Here is a 23,060-nt window from a genome sequence, read left to right on the forward strand (position 1 = left end):
TATGCCTTTCCTCAGTGGATTATATAACCATTTATCTAACTGTGCAAAACAGAAGCCTAAGAATGACCTTTATCTCCCTTATTTCCCACTTCATTCCATTATCAAGACCTATGAATTTTACCTCTTAAATACAGTATAACTCAAATTTACCACCTTCTCTTCATCTCTACTACTACCATCCTCTCTGTTCTGAGCTAATGCACATCCTCTTCCCAAGTTTACCCACCTCTACTCTTGTCCCCTTCAAATCTGTTCCATCCATCAGAGCCCCAGGAATCTTTTTAACAAAAAAAGATTGTAAAACCAGTCCCTTTCTTAAGTTACTTTGGTGGCTTTCCATAGCTCTTATGGTAAGGACCCAAACCCCTTTATAAGACTTTCAGTGGCCTGACCCTGCTTACTTCCTCCAGCCTTATCATGTACTTCCCTTTGCTCCCTTTGCTCTGTGCATTTCAACCACTGACCTTTTTTATTTTTTTCAGATCCTCAAGTGCTCTCTACTTATATCTACCTCAGGTCCCCTACACATGTGTTCCCTCTGCTTGGAATATTAGTCCAGTCTTGCAAATTAACTTGTACTCATTATTCAGATTAGGTCATTTTACTTCCTTAGGAAATCTCCCCTAACCACCACAAACGCCCCCTCCGCAGAGTAAATTCCCTTCTTGTATACTCTAAGAACTTCATAGTTTGTCATCATAGCACTTAACACAATGTATTATTATATATTTGCTTTTGTAATTGTTTTATTAAGTTCCTATCTTTCATTAACTCTATGAGGTCTGGGCCTCTATTTTGTTCACCAACATATTCTCAAAATTTTGTATAATGCCTGGCACATAGTAAAGACTCAGCAATATTTAAACAAAGATGATAAGTGTCTACCTTAACCATAGTGGAAACTGGATGCACTCTCCTGAGATTTTTCAAAATTGATCTTACCAGATCTGTCACAGACAGTCCAACAGCCCAAGAGGTATACCCTTCAGCTTGATAATCTCATAGGCACTACAGTGGTGGAAAGTAAGAGAATCAAATTCATGAGAAGCTGATTCAGAGAGAACATAATATTTTTCAAGTATCTGTTCTGAAGCAACCTACATGTCAATACCACTCTTAAAATTTTCTCAGAGATGTCTTCTTGACATTATTTATGAATAGGCAATAAAAATTTCTATATTATTCTCATAAACTTCATTATTCATTTCAAATAATAATTCACCCTTCATTTATCATAAAGGTGGAATATTAGGTCATTGTGCCACTCAAAATGAAACTTCTAGTTTTAAATTTTTTCTTAAATATCCAAACATAGAGTCTGATCACCTTGAAAGTTGGCATATACATCTTGTTGACCACATAATATTGTTACTAAGGTGCCAGTGTAAATTTAAACTTTATATAATTATAAGCCAAGTTACACATTTTTCCCAAGAATATATTATTAAATCAACAACATACTGAAGTATGGGGAAATGTTCATAATACATTTTCAAAGGAAAATAGCATAATCCTAAACATTATGTAGTTTCTTATCTCAGCCTTGTAAAAAACACAATGCATTTTTATAGGAACTTTAGAATCATATCAATCCACCAAATTATTGTGATTATTTTTGAGTGGCAGGCTTACAGGTGAGATTATCTTCTTTTTAAAATTAATTAATTAATTAATTAATTAATATTTTGGCTGCGTTGAGTCTTCGTTGCTGCATGCGGGCTTTCTCTAGTTGTGGCGAGCGGGGGATGCTCTTCATTGTGGTGCGTGGGCTTCTTATTGCAGTGGCTTCTCATTGCAGAGCATAGGCTCTAGGCGCACGGGCTTCAGTAGTTGTGGCACGCAGGCTCAGCAGTTGTGGCTCACGGGCTCTAGAGCGCAGGCTCAGTAGTCGTGACGCACAGGCTTAGTTGCTCTGCGCCATGTGGGATCTTCCTGGACTAGGGCTCGAACCCGTGTCCCCTGCCTTGGCAGGCGGATTCTTAACCACTGCACCACCAGGGAAGCCCTGGGGTCACATTATCTTCTTTATGCTTATGAATTTTCTTATTTTCTACAATAAATATGTATTTTATTTTTGCATTTCCACCAACAGCGATCTCGGGTTTGGATTCACAGTAAAACTCAAAGGACAAACAAGTTTTAACCTAGCTCTTAGTTTATATAGTTTTGAGAAAAGGATCCAGGACAAGAAACACAGAATGTACAGTATCATTATTTGTATCAGATGGTCTTGCAACTACCTAGGCACAGTTTGAAGGCCCCAGGACTGCACACAACACACTCAGTAGCAAATTACACTGATGTGTAAATGGACAAGCTCAACACAGGAAAGTTGGGGCTGGACTACACTTATTGTGGTGTCCTGTGATTTGACTATCAATCCAAAACCAGGGGCACTACTAGAGGCCATGAGGATTGATGTCAAAATTAAAATTAACTTTCAGATCCTCAATATAACCAAGACTCTGTGGGGTAAGTAAAAAGAAAGGAAGGAAAGTTTTGCCTAGAGACTGATTGACTAGTGGTGTATGAGTTGAAGAAAGCTTTGCAGTAGATAAGTGGGGGCAAATCTTACCAGTAGAATCTGGATGACAGGTTTACCCTCTCAGGAATTAACAAAATGTCTTGAGAAAGAGAAGAGGGTTGAGAAGAAAATGGCTAAAAACATAATCCTTTAGTTGCTATTAACCATCCTAATGAAATTAAAACTGCTGGGGTAAAAGGGAGGATAGAGAACAAGCAGTTTCAAGGCTAGTATTTTAAGACAAAAACTGACCCATGTTGTAAACTAAATGCTCTATTCAGAACCTGGAAAGACATCCTATTAAATCATGATGTCACTCCCCTGCAATTGTTAGTTAGGCACTGGAAAATCAGAGGCTATAATATAAAAGAGTTGAGTCATTTTAAGATAAGTACTAGCAGTATCCTGAGGATTCTTTGCAACTATAGATACTCTGCTAAATGAACAAGGGGCAAATAATTTAATGCTGGACACTGCATTGTTGAGAGGACTAACTGGAATGAGTACTGATCTGTAATGTGTTGCAGTGTTTGGTATTCAAATCATACGGGACTACAGTGGAAAATGTGATCTTAATCACTATTCCCTTATAGCAATAGTGTTTCAAATGAAAAAGAAACTAGCAGTCCCTGTAGTACAATTATCTGGGATTGGGCAGACAAAAGACTAACACTGTGACCTCCCTATAAAGATGGGCTACTCCATGACATCTGGAAACCAGTATTGGCTAAAACATGTTCCTTTGTGGCTGGGTTATAACTGAGTCTCCAGATCAGTTAGATTCCTGCATTTACTGGGAAATGGTCTCTAGTGGTCCCTGAAACTGGAAATATATAGTACAATATATGGGTAAGGGACATTTTTGTTAAGATATGAAATGATACTGTAATATTAACATATGTTTCATTTGCTAAGTATGAATTTAATCTCTTATCCAAAGCTTTGTGGCATCACAAAGGTTTGTAGGTCCCCTTAAGGAAATTTAAGAAAATGAAACATACCAATAAAAATTATCACAGTGAAAAGATATTTTGGGATATTGACCTGAAACTTCCAATTGATGTGGAAATAGTTTGACTAGAAGAAGAAATTAATTTGCTTTAGAGAAACTGAACACACAAATGCATCTATCAATAACTTTAATAAGGTACAAGTGATAGTAAATAAAAGGGCAAAATAAGATAGTCCAATTAGTTAAGAATTACCAAAACATCTGGTGAGGGATTTTGGTTACCTATTGGATCTTATAGATCCTGGTGATTATAGGTGTATACAAGCTTGTTTTTTTTTTAATGTGTAAAATATTAGGACATGTTTGTCACAGGAACATTGCAGGATATATGATACAAAGATAATCACCCAGGTCATGGGTAAATGGTTAACAGCAGGTATGGACCCTTTCCAAAAAGGCAGGAGTATCTGGGAAGATGACTGTGAGTTTGCTTTTTCACAAAACAGTTTTCTAGGTTTAAAAATCTAGTTAAATACTGGAGGATTCTAGGAAGATGGAGAAGTAGGAAGCACCAGGAATCTATCTCCCCAACTAGACAATAACTGCACTGCCAGAATCTGTCTGATATAACTTTTGGGGGAACTCTGGAGTCTTCTGAAAGCTTGAAATTTCCAGGGGAAGGTTTGTATGTTAAACTGTGGCTAGTTTCAGCCAATTTCAGCCCTTAGCAGAGTAGCAGGGCTGTTTACATGTACCCAAAGCAGTTTGTGCACAGCCTGTGAAAAGCACCCTTTCCTCCAAATATCAGAGATCTGTTCCCTAATGACTGATTACTGCTTCTGATGACAGAGGTGTAGACAAAGAGGGCAAAGCCATTGTTGTTGCACCTCCCCACAACTGCTGCAAGCCTCTCCCCCTCTGGCTAAAGTAACCTCCAAGGAATGTAAAGGGCAGGCACCCTTTCCCCCTTCCCTTAATATTTCTTTTTCCCCTCATGGGAGCCAGACATTAAAGACCAGAACATACAAAAGCAGTTGCATATTTGGGGGAAATTAGGAAGTAACCACGTATGCCCAGGGTAAAGCACAGGCCTAGAAACAACCTCAAAGACCTTAAGAGTACACTTCAGGTTGGTCCTTGGCACAGAAACAGACCTCAACAATCAAAAAACAAAAGCAATAACAACAAAAACCCAGCAAACCCTGGGGAAGGGATAGAATCTGATAAAGTTGTCATATATTACTAGATTCAAACACCCAGTTTTCAACAACAGCAACAACAACAAAAAATCACAAGGCATACGAAGAAATATAAAAGTATGGCCCATTCAAAGGAAAAAATGAATCAACAGAAACTGTCCCCGGGGGGAAAAAAAAACTGATGGCAGATATACTAGACAAAGACTTTAAAACAACTGTCTTAAAGATACTCAAAGAACTAAAGGAAGATGTAGAGAAAGTCAAGAAAATGATGAGTGAACAAAATGGAAATATCAATAAAGAAATATAAAACCTAAAAAGAACCCCCACCCCCAAAATTCTAGAGCTGAAAAGCACAATAACTGAAATGAAAAAAATCACTAGATGGACTAAGAAGCAGATCTGAGCAGGCAGAAGACAGAATCAGCAAACTTGAAGATAGGACAATGGAAATTACTGACTCTGAGGAACAGAAAGAAAAAAGACTGAAGAAAAGTGAAAAATAAGATCATCAGCAGATTTCTCACCAGAAACTTTGGAGGCCAGAAGGTACTGGGCAGATATATTTAAAGTGATAAAAAGAAAACAACTGTCAACCAAGAATCATATCTTATATCCAGCAAAACTGTTCTTCAAAAGTGAGGGAAAAATTAAGACTTTGCCAAAGAAACTAAAGCTGAGGGAGTTCATCACCACTAGACCAGTCCTGCAAGAAATACTCAAGGCAGTTCTGCAGGGTGAAATAAACAATAACTTGAAGCCATGTGAAAAAATAAAGATCTCAATAAAGGTAAATGCATGGGCAGTTATAAAAGCTAGTAATACTGTAACAATGGTTTATACTTACACTTTTTATTTTCTGCATAACTTAAGAGACTAATACATTAAAAAATTAGTCTAAAAGCTAGTATTACTGTGACTTTGGTATGTAACTCCCATTTTCAAATTTAAGAAACAATTGCATTTAAAAGAATTATTAGTTTATATTTTGGGGCAAACAGTGTGCAAAGATGCAATTTTGTGACATCAACAATCAAAAGGGGTAAGGATGGAACTATGAAGAAGCAGAGGTTTTGAATGTTATTGAAGTTAAGCTGGTAGAAATTCAAATAAGAGTATTATAACTTCAGGGTGCTAAAGGTAATCCCCCATGGTAACCAAAATGAAAATAGCTATAATAGCTATAGGATATATACAAAATAAAATGAGACAGGAATTTAAATATTTCACCACAAAAAATAAACACAAAAGAAGACAGTAATGCAGGAAATGAGAAACAAGAAGCTCTAAGGCATATAGAAAACAAATAGCACAATGACAGAAGCCCCCATTATCAGTAATTACTTTAAATGTAAACAAATTACACTCTCCAATCAAAAGAGACTGACAGGGCTTTCCTGGTGGCGCAGTGGTTGAGAGTCTGCCTGCCGATGCAGGGGACACGGGTTCGTGCCCCGGTCCGGGAAGATCCCACATGCCACGGAGCGGCTGGGCCCATGAGCCATGGCTGCTGAGCCTGCACATCCGGAGCCTGTGCTCCGCAACGGGAAAGACCACAACAGTGAGAGGCCCGCGTACCACAAAAAAAAAGAGACTGACAGAATGGATCAAAACACATAAGCCAAGTACATGCTGTCAACATGAGTACATGCTGTCAACATGAAACTTACTTTAAAGCCAAAGACACAAATAGATTAAAAGTGACAGAATGGAAAAAGATATTTTATGCAAATAGTAACCAAAAGGGAGCAGGGGTGGCTATACTAACATCAGATAAAATAGACTTCAAATCAAAAAAGTTTACAATAGGCAAAGAAGGACATTACATACTAATTAGAGGTTCAATAAAGAAAATGAAAGAAAACAAAACAATAATTATAAACATGTATGCATCTAATAGCAGACCATCAAAATACATGAAGCAAAAACTGACAAAACTGAAGGGAGAAATAGACAGTTCTATAATAATAATTGAAGCCTTCAATACCCAACTTTCAATAATGGATAGATCAATCAAACAGAAGGTAAGTAAGGAAATAGAGAATTCAATACCACAGACCAACTAGATCTAACAGACAAACAGAACACTTTACCCGACAATAAAAGCATCTACATTCTCCTCAAGTGCACATGGGATATTTTCGAGAATAGACCACACGTTATGCCACAAATTAAGTCTCAATAGATTTAAAAAGACAGGCATCATACAAAGTATATTCTCTGACACAACGAGGTGAATTTAGAAATCAATAACAGAAGTAACACTGGAAAATTCACAAATATGTGGAAATTAAAAAGCACACTCTATAACAACCTAATGGATCAAAGAAGAAAGCACAATGGAAATTAGGAAATACTTAGAGATGAATGAAAATGAAAACATAACATAAAACTTATTGGTCAGAGAGAAAGCAGTGCTAAAGGGCAAACTTATAGCCATATATGCTTACATTAAAAAACAAGAGGGGCTTCCTTGGTGGCACAGTGGTTGAGAGTCCACCTGCTGATGCAGGGGACACGAGTTCGTGCCCTGGTCCGGGAGGATCCCACATGCCGTGGAGTGCCTGGGCCCATGAGCCATGGCCGCTGAGCCTGCGCATCCGGAGCCTGTGCTCCGCAACGGGAGAGGCCACAACAGTGAGAGGCCCGCGTACCGCAAAAAAAAAAAAAAAAAAAAAAAAAATGGATCCCAACACTGGCTGGTCAAGAGGGTTTGGGTTTATCCTCTTCAAAGATGCAGCCAGTGTGGAGAAGGTTCTAGACCAGAAGGAGCACAAGCTGGATGGCTATGTCATTGACCCCAAAAAAGCCATGGCCATGAAGAAAGACCCAGTAAAGAAAATTTTTGTGGGGGGTCTGAATCTTGAAGCCACTGAGGAGAAGATCAGGGAGTACGTCAGCACATTTGAGGAGATTGAAGCCACTGAGCTTCCAATGGATCCAAAGTCGAACAAAAAACAGGGCTTGTTTTCATCACCTTTAAAGAAGAGAAACCTGTGAAGAAAGTTCTGGAGAAAAAGTTCCATACCATCAGTGGAAGTAAGTGTGAAATCAAGGTGGCTCAGCCCAAAGAGGTTTACCAACAGCAGCAGTATGGCTCTGGGGGCCATGGGGGTGGCAACCAAGGGAACCGAGGCAGCGGTGGTGGTGGTGGAAGTGGAGGAGGTCAGAGTCAGAGTTGGAATCAGGGCTATGGCAGTTATTGGAACCAGGGCTACAGACCTAGCTATGGTGGCTATGACTACTCACCTTATGGCTATTAGGCCCCAGCTACGACTATAGTCAGGGTGGTACAAATTATGGGAAAAGCCAGCGATGCGGTGGCCATCAGAATAACTACAAGCCATACTAAGGCTTTGGCAGGAGTGCCCAACTGACCGCACATACTTTGGATATCAAATGAACACAGTTATGTACCAAATTTAACTTGGCAAACTTTCTATGGCCTTTCCCATGTGCATCTTATTTAAAATCTCCCCCCTGGAAATCACTCTTCTATTTAGTATTTCCAGAGCTCTAGTTATTTTAGGCAGAGAGTCTGTGGTGTCTCAAGAGGCCAGAGGGGCATTATAGGCTCATTTTTATTACCAGGTTACCCAGAACCAGACTGGAGTGTCTGCTTCCTGCTGCCGCTCTGCAGCCTGGACGTGTGGACCCTGGTTGTAAAGAGTAAATTGTATCTTAGGAAAAAGAAAAGAAAAGAAAAGAAAAAAACTAGAGACCATTATCCCTTATGAACAATGAGGCAAAAATCCTCAACAAAACACTAGCAAACCAAATTCAACAGTATGTAATGGATTATATACCATGATTTATTCCTGGAATGCAAGGATGGTTCAAAATACCAAAATCCACTGATGTAATACACCACATTAAGAGAATAAAGGAGGGAAACCACATTATTGTCTCAACTGATGCATAAAAATCGGTTGACAAAATTCAACACCTTTTCATGATAAAAACACTCACGAAACTAGGAATAGAAGGAAACTACCTCAACATAATAAAAGCCATATATGAAAAACTCACAGTGAAGGTCATACTCAATGGTGAAAACTAAAAGCTTTTCCTTTAAGGTCAGGAATAAGGCAAGGATGCTCACTTTTGCCACTTCCATTCAACACAGTATTGGAAGTTCCATCCAGAGCAATTAGGTAAGAAAGAGAAATAAAAGGCATTCAAATTGGAAAGGAATAAATAAAAGTATCTCTACTTATAGATAACATTATCTTACATGCAGAAAACCGTAAAGATTCTATACACACACATACAAAAACTGCTGAACTAATAAATGAATTCGGTAAAGTAGCAGGATACAAAGTCAACATTAAAAAACTGCATTTCTATATAATGACAATGAACAATCTGAAAAGAAAATTAAGAAAGCAATTCCATTTACAATAGCATCAAAAAGAATAAAATATTTAGGAATTAACTTAACCAAGGAGGTGAAAGACTTGTACAATGAAAACCACAAAACTTTGCTGAAAGAAATTAAAGAAGACATAACTAAATGGAAACATCTTATGTTCATGGATTGGAGACTTAATATTATTAAGAGGTTAATACTACCCTAAACCATCTATAGATTCAGTGAAATTCCCATCAAATTCCCAAAGATATTTTTTGCAGAAGTCGAAAAACCCACCCTAAAATTCATATGGAATCTCAAGAGACTCTAAAGAGCTAAAACAATCTTGAAAGCTGAAGGACTCACACTTCCTGATTTCCAAACTTACTACAAAGCTACAGCAATCAAAACTGTATAGTACTGGTATCAAGACAAACATATAGACCCAGTGGGATAGAATAGAAAGCCCAGAAATAAACCTACATATCTGACATTCAACTGATTTTCAAAAAGTGTGCCAAGACCATTGAATGGGAAAAGGGCAGTCTTTTCAACAAATGGTGCTGGGGAAACTGGATATCCATGTGCAAAAAATTAAAACTGAACCCTGACCTAAAACCATTTACAAAAATGAATTCAAAATGAATCAAAGATCTGAATGTAAGACCTAAAACTATGATACTCTTACATGAAAACATAGGGCAAAAGCTTCACGACATTACATTTGGCAATGATTTCTTGGATAGAACACAAAAGGTAACAAGAGAAAAAACAGACAAATGGACTTCATGAAAATTTTTAAGTTTTGCACATCAAAGACACTATAAAAAGAGTAAAAAAAGAACCTGTGGAATGGAAGAAAATATTTGTAAATTATCTGATGAGAGATTAATATCCAGAATATAGACAGGACTCTTAAAACTCAACAACAACAACAATAACAACAAAACAAACAACCCAATTCAAAAATGGGCAAAAGACTTGAACAGACATTTCTCCAAAGAAGATATACAGATGGCCTATTAGCACATGACAAAATGCTCAGCATCACTAATTAGGGAAATGCAAATCAAACTACAATGAGATACTACCTCACATCCATTAGGATGACTACCATCAAACAGAAAATAACAAGTGTTGGTGAGGATTTGGAGAAAATGGAATTCCTGTACACTACTGGTAGGAATGTAAAATGGTATATAGCCACTGTGGAAAACAGTATGGTGATTCCTCAAAAAAACTAAAAATAGAATTACCACATGATACAGCAATTCCATTTATGGGTATATACCCAAAATAATTGTAAGCAGGATCTTGAAGAGATATCTGTACACCCACATTCATAGCAGCATTATTCACAATAGCTAAAGCATGGAAGCAACCCAAGAGTCCATCAAGAGACGAATGGATAAGCAATATGTGGTATATTTACATACAACAGAATATTATTCAGCTTAAAAAGGAAACTCTGACATATGCTACAACACGGATGAACCTTAAGGACATTATGCTAAGTGAAATAAACTAGCCACGAAAAGACAGATACTGTATGATTCCACTTACATGATATACTTAGAGTAGTCAAAATCATAGAAACAGAAGGCAGAAAGGTGGTAGCCAGCGCCTGGGGTGAGGGATTAATGGGGAGGGATTGTTTCATGGATACAGAGTTTCAGTCTTAAATTATGAAGAGTTATGAGATGGATGGTGGTATGGTTACAGAGGATTATGAATGGGTTTTATACCATTGAACTATAAACTTAAAATGATTAAGATGGTAAATTTTATGTTATGTGTATTTTATCACAATTAAAGAAATAGGAAAAAAGAAAATAAATACATAAATTATTTATGTATAAATTATTTAAGATAAATGTAGAATAGTAATCATAATGGAACAAGGTTATCAGCATTGCATATTATGTAACTCTTGATGTGTGCATTGCACCAGGACTAAAAGACTGGGAACAAGCATGCAAATCCTGAGGGCTATGTGACAAGAACTGTATTAAAAACTGCTGGGAAACAAAGGCAGTGGCTTTCCTGTGCTGGGGTAGTCTGCTCTCATCCTTTGCAACTGAGTGTGCCCCCAGTAGTGATGGGGCCTGGAAGCTACACCTGAGCGTTTGCAACACCTCCTGAAGTAAATGCTAATATTCCATACTGTGTCTTCTGTCCAGTATCCTTTCACGAAGCTAGACAAACTTAATGCTAGATTAAAGTCTATTATGTACTGTTAGTTTGACAGTCTGAACTCTAGACCACTATTGGTAGCCGTGTACAATACTCATTTTATTTTTTATAATTGTGGTAAAATTTGCCATTTAAACCATTTTAAGCATACAGTTCAATGGCATTAAGTACTTAAACAATGTTTTACCACCATTACCACCATCCTCTCCAGAACTTTTTCATCTTCCCAAACTGAAACGCTATACCCACTAAAGTGGTCATGTGCTTTAAGATCAGAAAATAATATAATTTATTTTTTTTAACTAAAAGTCATGTAGAGAATAAAACTAACCCATAATCACTTTTTTGTTATACTGTGTGCCTTTTTTAGTCTCTGCCCTAATTCTTATACATTTTTGTAGGGTTGCTATCATAAATATACATTCAATAGACATGTGGCAGCTTTTATAGATTTAATATTCCAGTTTTGAACATCCAAAAGTGATTTCTAAGTTCTATAATTTTACTAATATGTATCTTGGTTAAAGCATGAAGGAGAATCACGTATGCTATTCAGGGGATGTGTACAGAGTCAGACACTTCATTTATAAGTAAACCTAGTTAGTTAACTTCTGATCATCTGCGTTAGTTTCATGTTTCTTTTCATCAAGTCTTTTGAACTTAATCAGTTCTAGGTACCATTCTAAGCATTCTACACGTACTAAGTCACTTACTCTTCATAATAGCCCTCTAAGGTTGGCTCTATTACTATCCTCATTTTAAAATATGAGGAAACTGAGCTTTCAATATTTTAAATAACCTCCCAATATCACACCACTAATAAATGGTGAAGCCAGGTTTGAAAAAACCTGGGCAACATGGTTCCAAAGTCCATGCTCCTAATCACTATGCTATATTGTTCTCAAACACACATGAGTTCTTATGAAGTGAGAAGTATATTTTTGTATTTGAAAAATGCCCCCCAGAAGAAAGCTATGCATTATGTAGATCTGAATTTGGGGATTTTCAGAATGTTATTTATCTCACAAAAAGCAAAGATCAACTTTTATACTTTTTGTCTGCAAAATTTGTTCTTACAATTGATTATTAAGGCACTAAGAAAGTGAATGACTAATGTTACCTTCCAACAACTTGTTTATGGATATTTTTCCACTGGTCCTTGTCTGAATCAGTTCCTAACTTAGGGTCTAGAGTCTTCAGAGCAACACCAGCAACGTTTACTCCACTCCATAAGGGCACTGAAAGAAATAAATCCCAGAAGGAGCTCTTCTTCCCAGTACTGCATCAGTTGTTTAAGTTCAGTGGGTTTTTTAAGAATAAAGTTAGGTTACTACCTTACGCCATATATAAAAATAAGTTTCAAATAGACAAAAGAGGTAAATGTAAAAAATAAAATTATAAAGTATTATAAAATATGTAGAATTTACTTGTAATTGTGTAATAAGGAGGCATTTTAAGCAAAATACAAATATAGAATCCACAAAAAATAATCTATAAGAAATGATAAAATATTGTAAGAGGGAAAACAGCAATAAATTAATACCATACTATTAAACCATATATGGTTTTTTAAAAATAAAATCATGGAATACTAAATGGGAGAAATTAAAACATATCTGGCAAAATAACTTTTTTTTAATATAAATTTATTTATTTATTTATTTATCTTTGGCTGTGCTGGGTCTTCGTTGCTGCACGCGGGCTTTCTCTAGTTGCAGTGAGCGGGGGCTACTCTTCGTTGCGGTGTGCAGGCTTCTCACTGTGGTGGCTTCTCTTGCTGTGAAACACGGGCTCTAGGCACACGGGCTTCAGTAGTTGTGGCACGTGGGCTCAGTAGTTGTGGCTCACAAGCTCTAGAGCGCAGGCTTAGTAGTTGCAGTGCATGGGCTTAGTTGCTCCGCGGCATGTGGGATCTTCCCGGACCAGGGCTCGAACCCATGTCCCCTGCATTGGCAGGCGGATTCTTAACCACTGCGTCACCAGGGAAGCCCGCAAAATTACTTTTAATAATTTTCAGGAGGAAGAACTAAGACAATAAATAACACATGCCAACAGGGTCAAATTAAGGCACTAGTCAAAGAAATATTTGTTTAAGTCAAATCAAAAGTATTTATTATACTACGACGCTTGAAGTATAAAGAAAAGAGAAGGGCTCATTAAATGTTTTGAATCAACAAATGGATGATTGAATAAATGAACAAATGGTGCCTATTCTCAACAGGTCTATTGGCATTATGGAAAGAAGACTTACACATATGACATAATTAGAGAACACTGTAAGTATAAAGTTCTAATTGTGTAGAAGAGATTAAATGTTTAAGTTAAGAAAAGAAAATGGTTCGTGTGACCTAAGTAATAGCTTAAATCACATATTAAGCAATTTTATTTCTATGAAAAGTCAGGGAAAAACAAATCTATAGAGTCAGAAAGTAGATTAATAGTTGCCTGGGGCTAGAGTGGGGGTGAGCGCAGGAGTGGGAGTTTTTTGAGGTGATGAAAATTTTCTACAATTAGATTGTGGTGATAGTTGCACAACTCTGAATAAAAAGCCAGTGAATTATACACTTTAAATGGGTAAAGTTTATGGGATTGTTTTATATCTTAGTAACTCTGTTTTTAAAATGACAATGAAACTGCTCCAGACAAAATAAACACTCATTGACTTTTAAAATAGCTATATGCTCTATGCGCTATTTTATGAGAGGTAGCTAAATCAATGACACAAAAGACTGAAAGTAAAGGAATAGAAAAAGTTAGTAATATGCCAAAAAAAATAAGTGCTGCACAGCTATATTCAAGAAAAAATGCATTATTAAAGATAAGGAGTGTGATTGTATAATGATAATGAGTTTACACTTACCACTTGAATCACCATGTTCTCCAATAATCCAACCATGGCAGCTTGTGGGATGTACACCCAACTTCTCTCCAATTAGGTAACGAAAACGGGCAGAGTCTAGATTACAACCACTTCCAATTACATGAGTTGCAGGTAAGCCACTTATCTTCCAGACAACGTATGTCAAAATATCCACTAGGAAGAAAAATTTCTTGTTAGAAAAAGATTCATAGTAACTTCCTTTTACAATTTGATTTTTTGAATAGATAGACCAATTGTCTTAGAATCAAATACAGATTCATTACAGAGTTCAAAATGAAGCAAATCAACAAAGAAAAAAGATAATCTCTCAGATGCATTTTTAAAAGATTATTCACCATCAGAATTTTAAAACAAAAGATTCTTTTTTGAAATAACTTATGTGCCTATCTGTATACTTAATAATTGGTGAATTATACCTCTTTAAGATCACCTAGATTTTTCCTCTCCATCACCACAGCCTCATCTAAACTATCAGAATCTCCTACCTAGAATAAGGCCACATGCAGGCTCAGGGCTATATGCAGGTGAGTGCATGCTCAGGAAAAACATGAGAAGATCCTAAACTTTAGCTCTGTCTAACCATGAGGCTCTGTGAAAGCAGGAAGTGAAGGCTAAGGCACGGTTATAAACTGCCTGGCTAAGTGTTGAAGGCATGCCCCAACTTGCACACAGAGCCTTCCAGCAAAGACTGGGAGGTATCTTTTGGTTCCAAATATTTAAGGAAAGTTCTGTCCAATCACTGGCTGACAACTAAACAAATAGAACAAAGGCTTCTGTGTTCATGTATAATAAAGAATACAGACGACAGAATTAATTCATAAAAGTCATGAAACAAACAAACTACAAGCATCAGCAAAGCAAACCCTGGGAGGGAAGAATTTGACTTACAGAGTTTTCTTGCTATACATTTTTAATGTCCAGTTTTCAACAAAATAATTATGAGGCATTAAACAAAATAAGGAAATATGGATCATACAAAGGAAAAAAAGCAATCAATAGAAACTGTCCCTGAGTAAGCCCAGACATTGAACAACTATCCTACCTTCAAGTCCACTGATTCTTTCTTCTGCCTTCTCAATCTGCTGTTTTGCCCCTCCAGTTAATTTTCACTTCAGTTAAGTTTTTAACCTCAGAATTTATATTCAGTTTTTTAAAAATAATTTTTATCTATTAATATTCACTATTTGGTGAGACATCGGTCTTATATTTCCTTTTGTTCTTTAGACTTTGTTTGCTTTAGTTCTTTAAACATAGTTAGAACAGCTGATGTAAAGTATTTGCTAAATCTTTATTCAATTACTCTGGCTAGAATTTCTAGCATGATGTTGAACAGAAGTGGTGAAAGGAAGCCTCACTGCCTCGTTCCTGGTCTTAGGAGGAAAACCATTTACTCTTTCACCACTGAGTATAAGCCGCGCTGTGGGTTTTTCATAAATATCTTTTATGAGGTTGAAGAAATTTCCTTTTATTCATAAGTTTACTAAGAGATTATTTTTCAAAATCATAATACAGTATAGAATTTTCTTTAATGTTTTTTCTGCATTATTAGCCCCTTTATCATTATATAATATTCTTCTTTGTCTCCAGCAATAATTTTTGTGTTAAAGTCTAATTTCTGTGATATCAGTATAGCCACTCCAGCTCTCTTTTAGTTCCTGTTTGTATGAAATATCTTTTTCTATCCTTTTACTTTCAGCTTATTTGTGCCTTTATTTTTTTTCTCTTTTTTTTCAATTTTTATTGGAGTACAGAGTTGATTTACAATGTTGTGTTAGTTTCAGGCATACAGCAAAGTGAATCAGTTATACATATACATATACCCACTCTTGTTTTTTTTTTTTTTAGATTCTTTTCCCATATAGTCCATTACAGAGTACTGAGTAGAGTTCCTTGTGCTATACAGCAGGTTCTTATTAGTTATCTATTTAATATATAGCAGTGTGTATATGTCAATCCCAGTCTCCCAATTTATCCCTCTCCTCCCCTTATACCCTGGTAACCATAAGTTTGTTTTCTACATCCATGACTTTACTTCTGTTTTGTAAATAAGTTCATTTGTACTCTTTTTTTTTTTTAGATTCCACATATAAGCCATATGATATTTGTTTTTCTGTGTCTGACTTACTTCATTCAGTATGACAATCTCTAGGTCCACCCATGTTGCTGCAAATGGCATTATTTTGTTCTTTTTATGGCTGAGTAATATTCCATTGTGTATACATACCACATCTTCTTAATTCATTCCTCTGTTGATGGACGTTTAGGTTGCTTCCATGTCCTGGCTATTGTAAATAGTCCTGCAGTGAACACTGGGGTGCATGTATCTTTTCGAATTACGGTTTTCTCTGGGTATATGCACAAGAGTGGATTGCTAGGTCATATGGTATTTCTATTTTTAGTATTTTAAGGAACCTCCCTACTGTTCTCCATAGTGGCTGTACCAATTTACATTCCCACCAACAGTGTAGGAGGGTTCCCTTTTCTCCACACCCTCTCCAGCATTTACTGTCTGTAGATTTTGTGTCTTTAAATCTAAAGTGAGCCACTTATAATTAGTCAAGAAAAAGAAAAAAAAAGAGATAAAAGGCATCCATATTGGAAATGAAGAAGTAAAACTATCTCTATCTGCAGGTGACATAATCCTATATATGGAAATCCTAAAGAATCCACAAACACACACACACCAAAAAAACCTATTAGAGCTAATAAATAAATTCAGTAAAGTTGCAGGATACAATATCAACACTCAAAAATCAGTTGTATTTCTATACACCAGCAATGAACGATCAAAGAAGGAAAATAAGAAAACAATTCAATTTTCAGTATAGAGTCAAAAATAATAAAGTACTTAGGAATAAATTTAATGAAGGAAGTACAAGACTTATACACTGAAAACTATAAAACATTGCTGAAAAAAATTAAAGAGGAAATAAATAAATGGAAACGCATCCCATGTTCATGGACTGGAAAAATTACTACTGTTAAGGTAGCAATACTCCCCAAATCAATTTACAGTCTCAGCTCAATCCCTATTAAAATTCCAATGGCCTTTTATGAAAAAATGAAAAAGCCAATCCTAAAATGCATATGAATTCACAAAGGTCCCTAAAGAGTGAAAACAATCTTGAAAAGGAAAAGCAAAGCTAAAGGACTCACACTTCCTGATTTCAAAACTTACTACAGAGCTACAGTAATCAACACAGTATGCTACTGGTATAAGGATGGACATATCAATCAATGGAACAGAACTGAGAGTCCAGAAATAAACCCATTTACCTATGGTCAACTGATTTTAGCAAGGGTGCTAAGACAATTCCATGGGGAAAAAATAATCTCTCCAACAAATTTTGGGACAACTGGATCCACATGCAAAAGAATGAAGCTTGATCCTTACCTCACACCACATACAAAGTTAATTCAAAATGGATCAAAGACCTAAATAAGAGCTGGAAATATAGAGTAAATCTTTATAACTTTGGATTTGGTAATAATTTCTTGGGTATGACACTAAAAGGAAAAATAATTAAACTAGACTTCATCAAAATTAAACATTTTTGTGCATCAAAATATACTATCAAGAGAGTGAAAAGGCAGCCCACAGAATAGGGGAATATATTTGTAAATCAGATATCCGCTAAGAGTCTTGTATCCAGATTATATAAAGAATTCTTATTACTCAACAACCAAAAGACAAACAATGCAATTTCAAAATGAGCAAAGAACTCAAATAGATATTTCCCCAAAGAAGATGTACAAATGGCTAACAAGCATTGAAAAGATGCTCAATGTCATTAGGCACTAGGGAAATGTAAATCAAAACCACAATGAGATACCATTTCACATCCACTAGGAGAGCTAAAATAAAAAAAATAGAGAAAGTTTACAAGTGTTGATGGGGATATGGAGAACTGGAACATTTATAAATTGTTGGTGGGAATGTAAGTACAGCCACTATGGAAAACAGTTTGGCAGTTACTCACTAAGTAAACATAGAATTACCGTATGACCCAATATTTCTACCCGTAGGTATATACCCAAAAGAGCTGAAAACAAGTGTTCAAATAAAAGTTTGTACGTGAATAGTAGCACTATTCACAATAGCTAAAAGGTAGAAACAACTCAAATGTCCATCAAGTGACGAATAAATAAATACATTGTGGTATAGCTATACAGTAGAATATTATTCAGTCATAAAAAGGAATGAAGTACTGATGCATGCTGAAACATGGATGAACTCTAAAAACATTACTAAGTGAAAGAAGACAAAGACAAAAGGACACATGTTGTATGATCCCATCTATATTAAATACCCAGACTAGGCAAATCCATAGACACAGAAAGCAAATTAGTGGTTTCCTGGGTATGGAGAGAGGGGAAATGGGAAGTGACTGCTTAATGGGTACAGGGTTTCCATTTTAAGTGATATAAAATCTGGGCACTAGACAGTTGTAGCAGTTGCACAAAATAAAATGTACTTAATGCCACTAAATAATATACTTTAAAATGGTTAAAATGGTAAACTTATGTATATTTTCCCACAATAAAAAAATAGACTTTCACTCAAAAATTTTTACTAGAGACAAAGAAAGACATTATATAATGGTAAAAAGGTCAATAGATGCTGGGGAAAAAAGCATTTGACAAAATTCAACACCCATTCATGATTTTAAAAAAACCTTCTGAAACTATGAAGAGAAGAAAATTTAATGAAAACCCCACATTAAACATCAAACTCAATGATAAAAGACTGAATAGAGTCCCTATAAGATAAGGAACTAGGCAAGTATGTCCACTGTCAACACTTGTTGTGCAAAGGTGACATGCACAAATACCACTAACACCAGAGGCTATAGATATAAGCAATGTTTACTGAAGAAAATCTTAGAAGGAGAGAAGTAGGGAACCACAATCTGTACACTGAATTCTCTTTATTCCACAGTATAGGTTAGGCAGAGATCTTCTCTATACAAAATTGCCAAGGGAAGAGAAGCCTCCTTTGGCTGGCAAGCAGGACGTTCTCTTGAAACTCCTACAAGAGAAAAGTGAGCCCCACCACCTCACTATGTTACACATTTATATGTTAGCTTTGGAGGGAATGGAAACCCCTAGTTTCCTTAAGTAACAAAAAATTTATCAAGGGATAGCTGGATTCAGGAACAACGGTAAGAAGTATGCATTTCCAGGGCCAAGGTCTACATACCAAAGTCCCTGAAAAGAACCATGCATGCCGGGACTTCCCTGGTGGCACAGTGGTTAAGAATCCGCCTGCCAATGCAGGGGACATGGGTTCGAGCCCTGGTCCGGGAAGATCCCACAGGCCGCAGAGCACCTAAGCCTGTGGGCCACAACTACTGACCCTGCGTTCTAGAGCCCGCAAGCCACAACTACTGAAGCCCACGCAGCCCAGAGCCTGTGCTCCGCAACAAGAGAAGCCACTGCAGTGAGAAGCCCGTGCGCTGCAACGAAGAGTAGTCCCTGGGCTTCCCTGGTGGCGCAGTGGTTGAGAGTCCGCCTGCCGATGCAGGGGACACGGGTTCGTGCCCTGGTCTGGGAAGATCCCACATGCCACGGAGCGGCTGGGCCCGTGAGCCATGGCCTCTGAGCCTGCGCGTCCGGAGCCTGTGCTCCACAATGGGAGAGGCCACAACAGTGAGAGGCCCGCATACCGCAAAAAAAAAAAAAAAAAAAAAAAAAGAGTAGTCCCTGCTCGCCGCAACTAGAGAGAGCCCACGCGCAGCAATGAAGACCCAATGCAGCCAAAATAAATACATTTTTTTTTGTTTGTTTGTTTTTTGTTTGTTTGTTTTGCTCACTGTTGTAGCCTCTCCCATTGCAGAGCACAGGCTCCAGATGCGCAGGCTCAGTGGCCATGGCTCATGGGCCCAGCCACTCCGTGGCATGTGGGATCTTCCCGGACTGGGGCACGAACCTGCATCCCCTGCATCAGCAGGCAGACTCTCAACCACTGCGCCACCAGGGAAGCCCAATAAATAATTTTTTTTAATCTTTAAAAAAAAAAAAGAACCATGCATGCCAGGAATGCTGACAACAGCTTAAGGCCTTGCTGTCCCTCCACAGGCTGGCTCAGTTCAGCTGATCCAGCTATTAAGCTACCAAAAGGAAGGAGGAAATGAGTTTCCAGGGTCATACAGATTTACCTCTCCTCATTACCAATATTCATCACTGTACTGGAAGTCCTAACCAGTGAAATGAGGCAAGAAAATAAAAAGATCTTCAAATTGGGAAGGAAGAAGTAAAAGAATTAAAACCAGTAAATGGTTTGAAGATGACACGATAACGTACAGAGAATATCCTAAGAATATAAAGAGAATTACTAGAATTAATAAGTGAATTTAGCAATGTTTCAAGATACAAGGTCAATATATAAAAAAATAGTATTTCTATATGCTAGCAATTAAACAATTAGAGAATGAAATGTTAAGACAACTCCTTTTATAATAGCATCGAAAATATGAAATATTTAAGGATAATTCAACAAAATTTGTGTAAGACCAGGCTTCCCTGGTGGTGCAGTGGTTGAGAGTCAGCCTGCTGATGCAAGGGACACGGGTTCATGCCCCAGTCCGGGAAGATCCCACATGCCGCGGAGCAGCTGGGCCTGTTAGCCATGGCCGCTGAGCCTGTGCTCCGCAACGGGAGAGGCCACAACAGTGAGAGGCCCATGTACCGCAAAAAAATTGTGTAAGACCTAAACCTGAACACTACAAAACACTGCTAAAAGAAAATAAAGAAGACTTAAATAAATGAAGAGATATGCCACATTCATGGTTTGGAAGACTCGGTAGTGTTAAGATACCAATCTCTTCAAATTTATCTACAGCCAGCATGTGTTTGTATAGAAATTGATACGCTAATTCTAAAATTTATGTTAAAATGCAAACAACACATAATATCCAAAGTAAGTTTAGAAAAGAAGAACAAAGAGAATTTATACTAATTTAAAGAGTTAGTGTAATCAAGATGATGTGCAATAACAAAATATATATGGAAATCAATGTAGAAAATAAGGAATCCAGAAGTAGACCCACATATATGATAATTTTCAACAAAGTTGTCACAGCAATTCAGATGCAAAAAAAGTATTTTCAACAAATGTTGTGAAAACTGGATATCACCATTGAAAAAAATGAATATCAACACTTACTTTACATTAAACACTAAAATTTATATGAAAATGAATCATCATCCTAAATATAAAAGATAAAACTATCAAACATACAGGAAAACATCTTCAGACTTAGGGTAGGCAAAGGTTTCTTAACTAGGAGTCAAAAGAGCATAAAACACAAATAAGAAATTGATAAACTAGACTTCACCAAAATTAAAAACTTTACTCATTGAAAGATATCATTAACATTAAGAACACAAAAAGGCAAGCCACAGACGGAGAGAACCTATATGTGATACTTAATATCTGACAAAGAGACCTGTATTCAGTATATATAAAGAACTCCTATAATTTAATAATTAAAAGACAAAAGATCTAAGTTTTAGGGGCTTCCCTGGTGCCGCAGTGGTTGAGAGTCCGCCTGCCGATGCAGGGGACACGGGTTCGTGCCCCGGTCCAGGAAGATCCCACATGCCGCGGAGCGGCTGGGCCTGTGAGCCATGGCCACTGAGCCTGCGTGTCCGAAGCCTGTGCTCCGCAATGGGAGAGGCCACAGCAGTGAGAGGCCCGCGTACCGCAAAAAAAAAAAAAAGATCTAATTTTAAACATGGGCAAAATATTTGAAGAGACCCTTCACAAAAGAAAACATACTAATATTCAATGAACACATGAAAAGATTCTCAACATCTTTAATTATCAAGGCAATACAAATTAAAACCATAATGATATTGGAATGGCTAAAATTGAAAAGACTAACAATACCAAATGTTGACAAGAATGTGGAGCAACTAGAACTCTCTTGCAGTGCTAATAGGAATGTAAAATGGAACAACCACTTTGAAAATCTGTTTGGCAGCTTCTAATAGAGTTAAATATATATCTACCATATAACCCATCTATTTTGCTCCCAGGCATTTACTCAAAGAAATAATGATATATATCCATGCAAACACTTGTTCACAAATGTTTACAGCAGCTTTATTCATAATACTCAAAAGCTAGAAATAACCTAAATATCTGCAATTGGTGAATGGATAAGCAAAAAAAGTATTTAAAATGCATAAACAAAAGAATAATCAATCACTCTTCATCCATAAAAAGGAACAAATCACTGATACTCCCAACAATATGGATGAATTTTGAAAAAATCATGCTGTGTAAGAGAAGCCAGGCAGAAAAGATTCAGTATGATTCCATTCATTTGAAATACCACAGAAAAGGGGGCCAGAGGTGGAACAAGGGATGGAGTGCAAAGGAGCACAAGAAAACTTTAAGAGATAATGGAGATGTTCTTATCTTGATTATGGTAGTGGTTTCATGGGTGATTACATCTATCAAAACTCATTGTGGAGTGACGGCTGCAAAATGGCCCAATAAGACCTACCTCACTCATAACCCCCCCTCAACAACAATTTGGCATTCACCTATGGACAAAAGTACCTTTATGGAAGCTGTGGAATCTAGCACCATACACCAAGGGACCCCGGAGGAGACTGGCCTAACCGTGAGTCATGTAATAGGTATACAGACCTCAGTCCTGGCTGTGGATCCTACAAATGGCCCATATGTCCCCAGCCCCTTTCAGTTGCAGTCCAGTAGCCCCTGGAGAACAATGTCTTAGATAATCAACCACAGACAAGATAGCCTTTGTGGAAGCCCAGGTTTCCAACAGAGTAGTTCTAGGACACCACTGGAGCAAAAAAAAATATATGAATTTGGATGCATAGTAAAAGGAACAGTTTACCTTAACCTGCAACACTCCTTCCCCCAGATGGCAAAGCTCAGGGCCAAGAGAGATCTTCTTAGCCCATGATTTCTTCCACAGGGGGAA

At 37.1% G+C, this 23,060-nt stretch overlaps 1 protein-coding gene and 1 pseudogene across 2 annotated transcripts in view; one reads left to right on the forward strand and one right to left on the reverse strand.

Moving 5' to 3' along the window:
- The window catches only part of LOC308621028 (L-lactate dehydrogenase C chain-like), a gene marked incomplete at both ends in the record, with an annotated part of 46,785 nt that overhangs the window by 4,804 nt on the left and 18,921 nt on the right, over nt 1–23,060 (reverse strand). The window contains 4 exon segments of the mRNA XM_081241087.1: nt 886–986; nt 989–1,008; nt 12,340–12,457; nt 14,080–14,253. Coding sequence (XP_081097213.1) covers nt 886–986; nt 989–1,008; nt 12,340–12,457; nt 14,080–14,253 — 413 coding nt within the window.
- Nucleotides 7,357–8,042, forward strand: LOC308621029 (heterogeneous nuclear ribonucleoprotein A/B-like; annotated as a pseudogene). Its single transcript has one exon. The product of its transcript is annotated as a heterogeneous nuclear ribonucleoprotein A/B-like (transcript).

This window comes from Mesoplodon bidens, assembly GCF_964165515.1.
Source record: "Mesoplodon bidens genome assembly, chromosome: 7".
NCBI lineage: Eukaryota > Metazoa > Chordata > Mammalia > Artiodactyla > Ziphiidae > Mesoplodon > Mesoplodon bidens.